This window comes from Lactuca serriola, chromosome 1 (genome assembly GCF_051521515.1).
Source record: "Lactuca serriola cultivar US96UC23 chromosome 1, Lser_US96UC23_V15, whole genome shotgun sequence".
Taxonomy (NCBI): Eukaryota; Viridiplantae; Streptophyta; class Magnoliopsida; order Asterales; family Asteraceae; genus Lactuca; species Lactuca serriola.
Window position 1 is genome coordinate 55,578,200 of NC_136408.1, and position 13,162 is coordinate 55,591,361.

General features: G+C 32.4%; 2 protein-coding genes across 2 annotated transcripts; both read left to right on the top strand.

Moving 5' to 3' along the window:
* The first annotated feature begins 1,660 nt into the window (after nucleotides 1-1,660).
* LOC145089026 (protein TIFY 8-like) lies at nucleotides 1,661-4,387 on the top strand. The gene is made up of 6 exons (XM_079027529.1): nucleotides 1,661-2,233; nucleotides 2,477-2,634; nucleotides 2,733-3,112; nucleotides 3,233-3,320; nucleotides 3,681-3,855; nucleotides 4,121-4,387. Exons 1-6 carry the CDS (start codon nucleotides 2,017-2,019, stop codon nucleotides 4,186-4,188), a joined length of 1,086 nt encoding a protein of 361 aa, XP_078883655.1. The 5' UTR covers nucleotides 1,661-2,016; the 3' UTR covers nucleotides 4,189-4,387.
* Nucleotides 4,388-6,663: 2,276 nt separating this feature from the next.
* On the top strand, nucleotides 6,664-7,813 carry LOC145068716 (mitotic-spindle organizing protein 1A-like). Its single transcript, XM_079015721.1, has 2 exons — nucleotides 6,664-6,795; nucleotides 7,479-7,813. Exon 2 carries the CDS (start codon nucleotides 7,487-7,489, stop codon nucleotides 7,712-7,714), a length of 228 nt encoding a protein of 75 aa, XP_078871847.1. The 5' UTR covers nucleotides 6,664-6,795; nucleotides 7,479-7,486; the 3' UTR covers nucleotides 7,715-7,813.
* Nucleotides 7,814-13,162: the final 5,349 nt, after the last annotated feature.

The following is a 13,162-nucleotide window of genomic DNA, read 5'->3' on the forward strand; positions in this document are numbered from 1 at the left end:
ATCCAAAGAGATTTAAGCATAAAACACTCTTGGGCTAGGGTTTGGGACAAGAAGGCTTCACTAACAACTCAAGGACAGGGGCTTTATGCACTTCTGGATCATCTCTATTCCAAATTTGAGGTAGCAACCTCAGATCCAACCTCCAACCCGAAATAACTCTAAATAAGCTCCCAAAAACTCCACAATGATAGATCTAGAAGCTCAAAAGCTCCAGCAACGAATTATTACCTCAGAAGGAAGCTCCAACTGAAGAATGAACCAAATCTCTGCAAAGTCCCTTGCTCCAACCTTCTTAATCTTCAAAGATCTCTTCACCAAGCACTTATCAAGGTTCCAAATGCTCTCCAATGCTCTCACAAACAGATTTAGGGTTTCTGGACTTCAAAAGGGGCTAAGGGGACTTAGGGGAGGGCATTAAGTCCTTTAAATAGGGTGCAACCCCGAAGTTTAGGGTTTTTCTCTTTTCAGCACCAACTCGTCGAGTCCAACCGCCGACTCGCCGAGTTGGCCACTTTACACGCGACCAGAATCGCGACTCTACTCGCCGAGTCTACCCATGGACTCGCCGAGTTGGCCATCCTTATTTACACTTTGAACCCTGAACTTGCACTCCTGAACTCGGGATGTTACAGGTTCTGAGTACGAAATACTCTTCTGTAATCTCCCCATTCTTGACCTTATTAAATGGAACCCACAAATCAGCTTGTCTCCCCAATGCTTTGTCCTAATCACCAACAACCACCGTCCCTAAATTTGAAACTCTATCCGTTTTCAACATATCCACGAAATTAGAATCATCAGAAAACTCGATTTCTCAAGAGCCAACCTACAACAACAACAAAATCGTTTGAAAACTCCTACTTGAAGTGCTTCAATGACGACATCGATCCAGTCTCCTTCAGTTCAGAGTAAGAGGAGAAGTAGATATGAGGGATGGGAGGTGGGTGTTGACTTCGATTTTAGTTTCAGAAAAAGGCAGACAAAGCTTTTTGATTAGGATCTTATGGGGGATCCGATGAACTTTAGAGATGAACATATAGAAAACAATTTCTAGAAGGAAATCTACACATACACACATACGTCAATCGTTGTAGATTGGATTTTATGGGTTTTCTTTTGCGTGAGAGATTTTCGTGTCTATGTATGTTCATCATAAATCGATGGAGTAACCAATGAAATGAGAGAGAGAGAGAGAGTAGGGTGGGGGTGGAAAATCCTTAAATCAAAATAGGATTAAAATACTTATTGAAAAAAAAGGAAAAAAGAAATCAAAATGACATAACCGTCTTTTTAAGTTTTTTATGACAAAAAACTTAAAAAAAAAACTTTGATTTTGAACCTTCCATTTAAATTGAAAACCTTTTGGATTTTATCCAGAGTTTTTTGAATACCACAGGTACCAAATTTGCAGTTTTGTCCAAAAATTAAGTTTGGCAAACCAAATCCACAAACACAAAAGTACCACTAGTTCAAATTGAAACTTGGACCGAATCTAAAAAAAAACACAAAACAAAGGGACCATTTATAGTTTTCTCAAAAACTATTATTATAAAATTATAAACACTCCAAAAATTTGATAAGAAGCTTTTATTTATAAAATAAACAAAAGAGTACAACGTTATTCTTGCCATAACTCTTTTCTTTTAAAAACTAAATATCACAAAACCCCACAAATCGCTACAGCCATTTGCAAGAACAAAATTCCACAATTCGCCAATCAAAACCCCATTCCAGTAATAATTTAATCAAAGTAAAACTGAACAAGTAGATCCATGCCATCTCTCTCTCCTCTCGAATTAGCAGAGGGGAGCAGACGCAACTGAACCACTGCAATAGAGCAAGAATTTGCACAACATATAAAGAAAAGCAACTACCTTTTGCTCTTTAATGCTCTCTTTAAAATCATTTCAGGTGATTCTCTTTCACCTTTTCTGACAATCGTGCTCTCATACTCCTTCCCTTTTCTTTTTTGGGTCTCGATGGTGATGAAGATGAGAAGAGGGTTTAGATGAGATTATGGCTGCTGTGCTGTTGTCAAACACTATGGCTCAAAACCACAACAGCAATGTAAATAACGATGTAAAACCCACAATTTTTCATGACTTTCTCGGCCGCGATTGCCCTCCGGTGCCCAACTGTGCCGCCGCCGGCGATGCTTCCGCTGCCGGTTCCCCTTCTGCTTCCGCATCCCGTGCTGGTGGCCCCATTTCCACTACTTCTGATCTGGGTTCTGGTATGTAACACCGCAGTGCCCACCAACCGTTTGATAAAATTCCTGCTATTGTCGTATTTCATTTTCAGCTTTTCTTAGTTTTACAATAAAGGGACTTGAATCAAATCCTTGTTAGCTGTTTCAATTTCATCATCTTCCAACTGTTAGAATTCATATATATGATGCTTTAATGGTGATCATGGTGTGTGACAAATTGTCTCATAAGTACATAATTTGATAATTTTCTCATTTTAACCATGGTAGACAGACAGGTTGGATCTCATCTTGAAGGGGTTCCATTCTATGGACAAAAAAGTGATTTTTCAGGCTCAGATATTGGGAATAGATATGCTGGGAATAAACGCAGTAACTCAGATTCTGTATTCTTGAGTTCATCAAGAGACAGCTCACATTTAATGAAGGTTTTTTTTTTTTTTTTTTTTTTTTTTTCAGTATCATGATTATTATATACAATTTTGTTTGAAATATATTCTAATGGAAGACCAATTTTATGGTTTAGATGCTGAGAAATGTAGGGCAAGAGCAACAACCAATGAGACCAATATTGCAACAAGCCACAGTTGCAAATGGAAAGCCTGATTCCAATCCTTCCAATTCCAAATGGGAAAGAGCAATTCCGGTCAACGTGGGACCAGTACTGCAGTACCCTTCACGTACTGGTCAACCTCTACCCTACCCATATCAACAAACACTTTCAAACCGATTCAAAGATCCCACCATGGGCACATCTGTCATTTCCCAATCAGCTGCTGATGAAGGATCAAGAACTGGAATCAAAGGGTCTGGAATCTTGAATTCTGGTAATGTCAGTGGTGTTGGTGAACCAAAACACAAGTCTGGAATCGGTGTTCCTGAGCCAGGCTCTTCTGCTCCTCTTCGGTAAATATTATATGATTAAAGACTCGGTTTTTTTTTTTTATTTTTTTTATTTTTTTTATTTTTAAATAGTTTTTAATTAAATATTGTGATGGGATTTGAGTTTTAGTTCTTGTTTTGCAGTCGATTAGGTTCAACGTCTGTAAGTCGGCAGATGACTATATTTTATGGTGGTCAAGCTCATGTTTTTGATGATGTTCATCCAAACAAGGTGAGCTCTAAGGTAGTGTTTGGTATGATGGAATCAGGGAAAGAATGGAATGGAATGGTTCATTCCATAGGAATGGAAAAAAAAAAACAAAAACCTGTTTGTTTTACTCTGTGGAATGGAATGAAAAATTGCAATAAAACCCCTTTTTTAGTTTTTGATGACATTAACTTTTTTTTGTATTATTTTAATGAAGTTGAACATCATTATGAAATGGAATGAAAATTTCCTTGCTCATTCCATTCCATTCCTTTATGATTCCATTCCATCGTACCAAACGGACTCCTTTTGACTCCAATGGTTTGGTTTCTTTGTAGGCGTGATAATTTTTTTATTATTTTATTATTTTTCGGTTTGTTGCAGGCGGATGCGATAATGGCTATGGCTGGATCTAGTGGTGGATCATGGTCAACAAATTACTCACAAAATCCATCCATTAAACCATTTATCGGTATTGGTGAAAACAACACTTTGTCACGTGAGAGATTGAATTCAACTCATGGGACTGGTTTAAGTGATCGAATTCCATCGATTCATGGTAAGTCTTTCATAAGGTCAAATGTCGTAGTTTTTTTATCTTGAAATTGACTTGTGTTGTTAAACCTTTTTTCGATATTTCCTTAACTATTTCATGTTTTCACTATCAACGATATTCATATAAAAATTTGGAGCAAAATCCAAGTCAAATATTGAATTAAAAACTTAGTTTACTTGACCTTAGAAGTCAAAATAAACAATTTATCTTTACATATAGGGAATACTTTAGTTGTTTGATAGTTGCTGATTGAGTCAGATAATTGCAGGAGGACATAGTGGTGTTTTAATGACAGATGCAAGACGACTATCACAAGCTACCGAAGAGAAACCATGAGGCATATATATATTTTTGTGTCATGAATTCCTACCTTTTTTAAATTGTATTATGTAGGAAGTTGTTTAGTTTAATCTATTTGTTTCATTTGGATTAAAAAACAAGTTTTAACTTGTGCAGCATGTGGTTAAATTGCTAGAAACTCTTTGGAGTTGGTATATCATATATGATGCACAACCTAAACAAGATTTCTTTGGTATTTTGTGATTTGGTAAATGAGAGTGGTAGAGCAATTGCTTCACATAAATGACCTCAAATATAGGAAACACAAACATGTAAAGGAGGGCATACAAATGGACGAATAAGTAGATGCAAGTAAAAGAACATATGCCAAAAAAAAAAAAAAAGTAGACACCTATTTTTCAAATTAGGCTTGAGTTTCTTGTGAGCTATCTCTTCCTATTTATACTCTAGACATCACATTTAAGCTATTAAGCTAAGAAAACAAAACACATGCAAGTGACTAAGCAAACATGACACAAAATGCATATGCTAGTGATAAAGGGGCCTAGGCTATCTACATTTGATTATATATTTACTAAATTTAATCTATATTTGTTATATACTTATAATATTTTTATATTACTTAATTGATTTGTTGTTAAGTTACATTCACTAATCAGTATATTATATGTGAGTAAATGTCTATTTATATAATTTTATTATAAATTTTAGAAAACTTGAGGAAAATTTAAAATTGGGGTTTTTTCACAATGGTAAAATTTTAATTTTCAATAGTGATTGTAATTGTAAACAACACAAATGGATAAGGTTGTCATTAGAAAATGAATTATGAAGCAAACGATAATAAAAGAAACTTTGAAATTTACTATCAACTATTTAAGATATGTTTTCAATTTATATAGGGTTAATGACCTATAAGGGTAATAAAGTTTTAACTTTGTCCACATTAAATCCTTAAGGTTTTTCTTTTGTACATATTACACCAATATAGTTGTATATAACTGTTTAAAAAAGATAATAAGATTTTAATTTTGTCCACATTAGATCCCTAAGGTTTTTTTTTGTATATATTACACCAACATGATTTTTATAACCGTTTAAAGATAGGTAATAAGGTTTTAATTTTGTCTGAATTAGGTCCTTATTTTTAATATTTTTATCATTTCATCTAACTCTTTTACAATTTATATTAGTATATACTTAAACGGGTTAATCATTTCATCTTCTCATTTTAGTTGCATATTCACCACCACCACGGTTTCAATTGAAATGTTTCATAACAAATATTTTATCATTTTTACAAAAAAAAAAATAATAATAATCAAAGTTTAATGATTAATGCTATGTTTTTCGCGTCAAAACTAGCTGATAAACTAGTTTATTTTTCGATATTTTTTAAGTTATCATGTTTGGCAAGCTAAAAAAATAGCGTATAAGCTAGCGTTTAAAAAGCTACTTAGACTAGTTTTTTAAAAGTTTTTTTTTTAATTTCCAAATATACCCCTTAATTAATTAAGAAAACATATTTTTTAAATGCCATTTATTGCATTATATAAATTTCAGATAGCTTATAAGTCAGTGACAAAGCCATGGTCAAAGTAAAAGAATATCCCCGAAAAGTAATGAGGTATCCACGATAAGTAATAGCTCCGCTAATGGGGTATCCCAAATACGCCATTATTTTTCGGGGATACTTTTTTACTTTGACCATGGCTCTGTCACTGACTTATAAGCTATCTGAAATTTATATAATAACATAAAAGGGCATTTAAAAAATATGTTTTCTTAATTAATTAAGGAGTATATTTGGAAACTAAAAAAACTTTTAAAAAACTAGTCTAAGTAGCTTTTTAAAACACTAGCTTATAAACTATTTTTTGACTTGCCAAACATGATAACTTAAAAAAGATCGAAAATAAACTTGTTTATCAGCTAGCTTTGACGTGCCAAACATAGCCTTAATCATTAAGACTATGATTATTATTAGTTTTTTCTTTTTGTAAAAATGACAAAAAAAAATTATTATGTAACCTTTCAATTGAAACCGTGGTTGTGAAGAATGAATGACTAAAATAAGAAGATGAAATTATGAACCCATTTAACTAGATACTAATTTAACTAGATACTAATATAAATTATAAAAGAGTTAGATGAAATAATAAAAATATTATCTAATGTGGACAAAATTAAAACCTTATTACCCTTTTTAAACGGTTATATACAACCATATTGGTGTAATATGTACAAAAAAACCTTAAGGACTTAGGGGGTGTTTGGATTAGCTTATTAGCTTATTTGTGGTGGGAATAAGCAATAAACATGAGGAGAGATGCTTATTAAAATTAGCTTATTTAGCTTAATAAACTGGATTTTATCCAAACACGCAAAGTTAGAATAAGCAATAAACACTTCGTTTTTTCCTATCCAAACACTCCCTTAATATGGACAAAATTAAAACCTTATTACCCTCTTTATTAACCCATTAAAGATAGTTAATTTTATAAAGCACAAAAAAATAAAAAATAAAAAAACTACCACCTCCTCTCTAACATTATATCAGAAAAACATCTCAAACGTTTGAAGCCCTAATTCTCCATCGATCACTCACTTCACTCCCGCGCTCCAAATTGAAGCTCCGATCAGGTAATCTATTCCATCAATCGTTATGCCACCTGCTTATGACGATAATTTTTCCAAATCCCGCGTTTCTTATGGTTGCATTTGTCTATAATTGTTCGCCAAATTCTTGTATCATTCGGGAATCATCTGAACAACTGATCAAAATTGGCCCTCACATCATTTTTAATCTACATTACATCATTACTCCGTCTCCCTTAAATCCTATAATTTGAATTTGCGTTTCATTCGGAAGAGATTTGAATTTCAAAATTGATGTGCTATAAAGTTTTTTCCTTTTTATTTTTGCTTTCTTTCTGGTCCGATTCGCATATATCTATACTGTATCTGACCTGTTGGAAATTTGTTTTTGATGATAATCGTGAACTGTGAAGTCTCAATTTGATCAAAATGTCTATTATACATTTATACTTCCTGTTTGTTTTTGATCATTATACTTCCCAAGTTCCTCTTTTTTGGAGTATGAACTTGAATTAAGATTTCATCTTCCACTTTTATCATTTTATGTTTAAAGTCTGTACCATTATCCAATTATAATTGCTATAAACTCGTCTTCAAAACTACAAATGATTAACTTATTTAGCTAGTATCATGGTTTGTTTGCTTGTTTATTGGTTATAATTGCTATAATACTATTAGTTGAACTTAATAGATATCAGCACATCTAATTGTTCTGATCTTTTTTCCAGGTTGATCCATGGATCCAGAAGCTGCCCGAACTGCCCGGGAATCCCTGGAGTTAGTTTTTCAGATGTCAAATATTGTTGACACAGGATTAGATCGCCACACACTTTCTGTATTGATTGCCCTTTGTGACCTCGGTTTAAACCCTGAAGCACTTGCTGCTGTTGTCAAGGAGTTCCGGCGGGACCCACCATTAACCACCACCACCACCACAACACCACCATCTCCACCGCTTCCTTGATCACATAATTCTTCTTTTCTTTCAACTTTTTCTGCTTCATCTTTCCATTTTAAAATGACTTTTACCCCATGAAAATATATGCAATTTGTATGTTATGAAGAGCTTTTCCATTTTGTTTTGGATATGGTCCTTTAAGAGTATGCACATGTTTAACACACAAGGGTAATTTTGTCATTTTGGCTCTCTCTTTCCTGTTTTAACATTGAGGAAAAATGGATCTTTTCATACATAGGTCAAACACTTGCAATGATGAGTAATCTTGAATGGTTCACTTTAAACTTGATCAATTTAAGTTTCAAGTAAAAAACCTTCACATCAGTTAAAATGGTTAGTGAAACGACAATATTAGGGTTCATGTTTGCTATCTTAAAATGATGGAATTGGATGTAAAAACCATAAAAAAAATTTGGATAAATGCTTCCCTTTAATTTATAGAGATGAGTTGTAAAAGATGGATTACTTTTGGTTCACATCCTATATCGGTTAGGAGTTGGAACAATTATGTAGTGCAAAGGTTTTCAAAAGAGACGTAAGACAAATGTTTAACACAATACTACATTACCTATTTTATCAAAGTCAATATTTAGTGCAAAGTCCCTGTTATTAAAAAAATGTGATCCAAATGGTTCCTAGAATATTTGAAACGAGTCTTGGAATCGACTACATTACCACAATGACTCTTTAGATCTTAAAACCAGTAGAATAAGATGTAATTAGTTCCAACAATGATTACTTGGTTATAAGAATTTAAAACTAACTTTTATTTGGTTTTAAAAATAAAAGTTAAGAAAAAGTATCCAAGGTTTTTAGACATTATTCCCTTCAAGCCAAGGATCGATATGAAAATAAAAATAGGATAACAAATGAAAACAAGAATGATTTGATTTAGAGCGGAGCCTATCTTCATATGGAGTCATGGTTATGATCAACTTGACAAAATCCTCCTAATGTGAAAATTTTAAATCTAAAAAGCATCATAAAACTGGTGCATGTGATATTCTACTTCGACATCAATTCCAAAAAACAAACCGATTTGATATGAACGATACACCTCATCTATTTGTTTCAAAAGATGTAGCCAAGATAAAAAATATTGCAACTAAGGGTTATTATATGAACATATCGGCTGAACTAAACAGGAAAAAACAAGAGTTAAGAGATGTCTATTTCATAGCTATAAAAAATAGATTTTGGATGAAGATGAATTAGATAAAATAATACTTGAGCATATTGAAGATCTAACAGAAGCCTACATGGAGAAATGTGTTACACATGTTTGAAAATACGTAAAGTATACAATGTGGGTAGGAAAAATGATGTGGCTAGAAAATATGTACTAAAGTTAAAACAATATGGCTCAAAAAATATGTAAAAAGAGTTCCCTTGCGAAATTTTTTAAACACATGCTAATATGCTATTGATTCATTAATGTTTTCTAAGCCACACTCCATTTTCACATACAAAATTGTGAATATGTGTCTATTATATACATATTACTCATCAATTGTAGTATGGTAGGCAATACTTGAACATGATACTTCGCAAACACTTAAAAAACTCATGGATAATTTCTTGAATCGTGTAACGTTAATTCCTTAATTTCAAACCCTAATCCATTTTTAGTTATGATGTTGCTAATATAGGCTTATTTAAAAGAAACCACAATGGATAGTAAGACATTTCGCGAGGCATTTTAAGGATCGCGTGATATGTGTCTCAAAGCTTCATTCAATGTTAATCGAGACTACAAATTGTAACACTTCCATTCACTTGAATCTCATAAAAAAGGTTTTGCAAATGTTGTAGAGATAGAGACGTTTCCATCGATGGTAGAACACTATAACATAACAATGGAAAATGATTTTATAAATTTGGGTCCATTCGTCTTCTTCTCACGAGTCACCAGGTGGAACTCCTAGGCCATATAGTCATTTTATATAGAGAACTCTTCAGTAAAATCCTAATATTTTAGTCCATTTTATGCAAAAATCTCAAACGAAATTTTATTTATAGAAAAACATAAAATAAGTCTAAATCTGCAAAATCGACCAAAATAATTTTTTCAAAGTTTAATCAATATTCTGTGTTTTTCTATAAATAAAATTTAGTTTAAGATTTTTCATAAACTTGATTAAATATAAGAGTTTTTTTTTTTTGGAAAATTTCGGTGATGTTGTAACATCCATTATCAAGGTAATTTATAATTTTGACCCTTAATATGAGATTTTGTTGCAATAGGTACCATGTTTGAATTATGAGGAACACACATTTTGTCTAGTACGTTGAACAGGAAGGAAGCCATTGGAAAGCATCATTAACTCCCAATACATCTTCCCCTCATCAGCCTCCATTGCCTACATTGTCCCTTGCAAATCCTGATCCCCATTGGTGGTGTTTTGAGCTCATTTTTGGTGTTGTTGTCCACTCTTAAAGGAAGGACGCCATTGGAAAGCAAGGAAGAAACTCCAAGCTTGGTAGATAGATCTGAGTTCTACACTACTTGAGAAACCTCCAGAAGGCATAAAGCTCTAAACTTGTTGGTTATTTCTTTAGATCTTGTTAGATGTGGAGTTTTGTGCTTATTAGCCCCATAATCTTGGTCGATTTGGGTAGAAGCTACTTTAGACCAAATGAGTTGTCCTTTTGGATGTTTTAGAGTGTCTAGAGTGATAAAAAAGGGATCTTGGCCCTTCTTTTCGTACCATGCAAAGGTTATGATGTCTTAATGGGTTAAGAAGTTAGGGTTTTAAGATTTAGACACTTGATAGCCATGCAAGATCATAAAGTTGAAAACTTTATGATTTAGAACACTATTTGGGATTAGATCTGGGCTTTGGACGAAATGACTTAATAGATTAAGCATTTATTAGAAGGACAAGTTGGCAAGTGCGTATACTGAGCGTACCTTATAGTAAGCTGCACGTACCTGGTCGAGACCCCGCTTTTTTGGTCGAGTGAAATGTATTACGCTGGGCGTAATAGCTGAGTATGTTGGGGGTACTTAGCCTAAGTTAACTAGGTTGACTTTTTAACCTTTAACCTTGACTAGGATTTTGACTTAGGGGTATTTTAGGTATTTTGAGCTGTAGATTGAGATTTGGTTACTATTTGTTGTAAAGGTGATCAGTAGAGTCCGTATTCAGAGCAGCGTGTTGTTCAGTTATTTCGTCAAACTATGAGGTGAGTTTTTCTTACTGTACTTATGGGTCGAAAGCACCAAGGCCGACCCACTGGATTTTGTATCCTGATATATTAGATTGATGTTATGATGAGTATGTGTTCGACCGGTATATGTGTATGATTACATGTATTCACTAAATATGTGTCAGATTGGTAGATCTGTATGATTACCTGTGTTGCTGGTTATTGATTGTTATTGTATATATGTCGACATGTTATGGTTTTTTAGGTTGAGATGGTCCTGCTTTGTGCAGAATGCCAAGATACCCGCGGCGGTCTGGATAGACTGAAGGCCTGTGAGGCGGTCCAGTCAAGCCGAAGGCCCAGAGAGCGGTCCAGATAGACTGTAGGCCCTACGAGAGGGTCCAGTTATGCTGAAGGCTCATATATACATGCTGTTATTTGTATTGGTTGTGTGTGGTACTTTGGGAGAACTCACTAAGCGTTGACTTACAGTTTAAGTTTTATGGTTCAGGTACTTAAGATGATCGTAGGAAAGCAAAGGCGTGATCATACACATCATTTTGGTTTCATGTTATTGAATTCTGGAGATACTCTGATTTGTGATTATTGCTTTTGAGAATAATGTTTTGTAAACAATTATGGTTTTTGGTTGAGTTTTAAAAATGAAAATTTTATCTTGATTTTTGGGATGTTACAGATGTGGTAATGTAGGCTTATTTAAAATACCGGCTAAAACTTTGGAAAAACTTTTTTTTAGCCGGTTTCGCAGACTTACGTAGTATCTCTTACTTTTTTTTTGTTAAATTGATCAACATATATTTTTTTTTTTTCTGAAGATCACCTTATTTTATAACTAATAATGAAAATATTGAGATTTTTCTGAAAATTACCCTTGAATTAATATATATTATTATTAACAAAATATTTATAAACTTAAAACATTTTTTTAATAAATAAAAGAAATTACGGTTGTTGCTAATTTCTAGTAATGAAAAAATAAACTAAGTACTTCCTTCTTGCTTTATATGCATTGTTGTTATTGTCACGGTGAGATGCAAGGATGTTTCTTTCATTTTGATGTTCCTTTTATGTTCTTTTAATACAAGTATCACCTAACCTTCATACCTTACTTGCTAACAACCATTGGCTAAAACATATCCATTAAGAGTGAAAAGTGAATATTCAAAGGCGAACTTCATAAAAGTCTCGGTATTTTGGTCATAAGGTAATTTTCAGAAAAGTTCCAATATATTAATTAAAAAAATCAGGATAACAACTAAATCTACAAAACCGACCAAAATAATTTTTTCAAAGTTTAACCATTTTGTGTTTTTCTATAAATATAAGATTTAGTTTGAGATTTTTCATGAATTCAATATAAGAGGGTTTTTTTTTTTTTTTTTTTTTTTTTTTTTTTTTTTTTTTTGAAATTTTCAGTTGAAAACGTGGTTATGTGGTAAAAGCACCAACCTACCGATATGGTATTTTATTGAATAGCTTTATTTTTAATATATCATTGATGACTGTGTCCATCTGAAAAAAAAAGTCACAACACATATTCAAATCAACGGATAACATAATAATAAAATTGTTTTTGATATTCATAATCAACCAAGTGTAGATTATAGTGATTAGTATACAGTCATTCTTTTTAAACGAGATTTTGTACTTCTAGATTGAATACAAACAAATAATATTTTTTTAAAAAATTCCAATCACAAATAAATATTCTATTTTGCATCTGTTGACGAATCTTTTACTATTTTGTTAATGTCCAAAGAAAACCCCCCAAAATTGTAGCATAATAAAATCCCCCTAATTCAATTTTAGTTTGTCATATTTTGTTCTTAGTTTTGTTATCTTCTACATAGTTTACAAGTGGCTTCAAAACCATCCAAATCTACATAAAGACATCACTCGATCCAAAATTTGCCAACTACAAATCCACATGCATTATTAAGCTTAATTTATGTTTATTTTTGTTTATAATATGACTATCATGGTTTTAAAGTATTTTAGGTGACAGAAAAAAAACAATTATAACGCTGCCAACAAAAATGTCTTTTTCATATTATTTGTTAAGGTAGTATTTTATTTATTACTTTTAATTAATATATAACACACTTATATTTATTTATGTGTTTTAATATTCTTTTTTCATTACTTTGTATTGCAATATCATATTTTTTTAATTAAGATATTATATTTCTAAATTTTTTACTCATTTATATTAGTAAAAAATATTTTGTAGTTAGATGATATTATTATAATTTAATAGTCCCTTCAAAGTATCTTGTAAATGAC

Bases quoted from the DNA above. Each gene is read 5' to 3' on its own strand.
- LOC145068716 (XM_079015721.1), top strand. From the start codon at position 7,487: ATGGATCCAGAAGCTGCCCGAACTGCCCGGGAATCCCTGGAGTTAGTT.
- LOC145089026 (XM_079027529.1), top strand. From the start codon at position 2,017: ATGGCTGCTGTGCTGTTGTCAAACACTATGGCTCAAAACCACAACAGC. The intron at 3,113-3,232 runs GTAAATATTATA...CTTGTTTTGCAG, and splicing joins GGCTCTTCTGCTCCTCTTCG to TCGATTAGGTTCAACGTCTG. The intron at 3,856-4,120 runs GTAAGTCTTTCA...AGATAATTGCAG, and splicing joins TCGAATTCCATCGATTCATG to GAGGACATAGTGGTGTTTTA.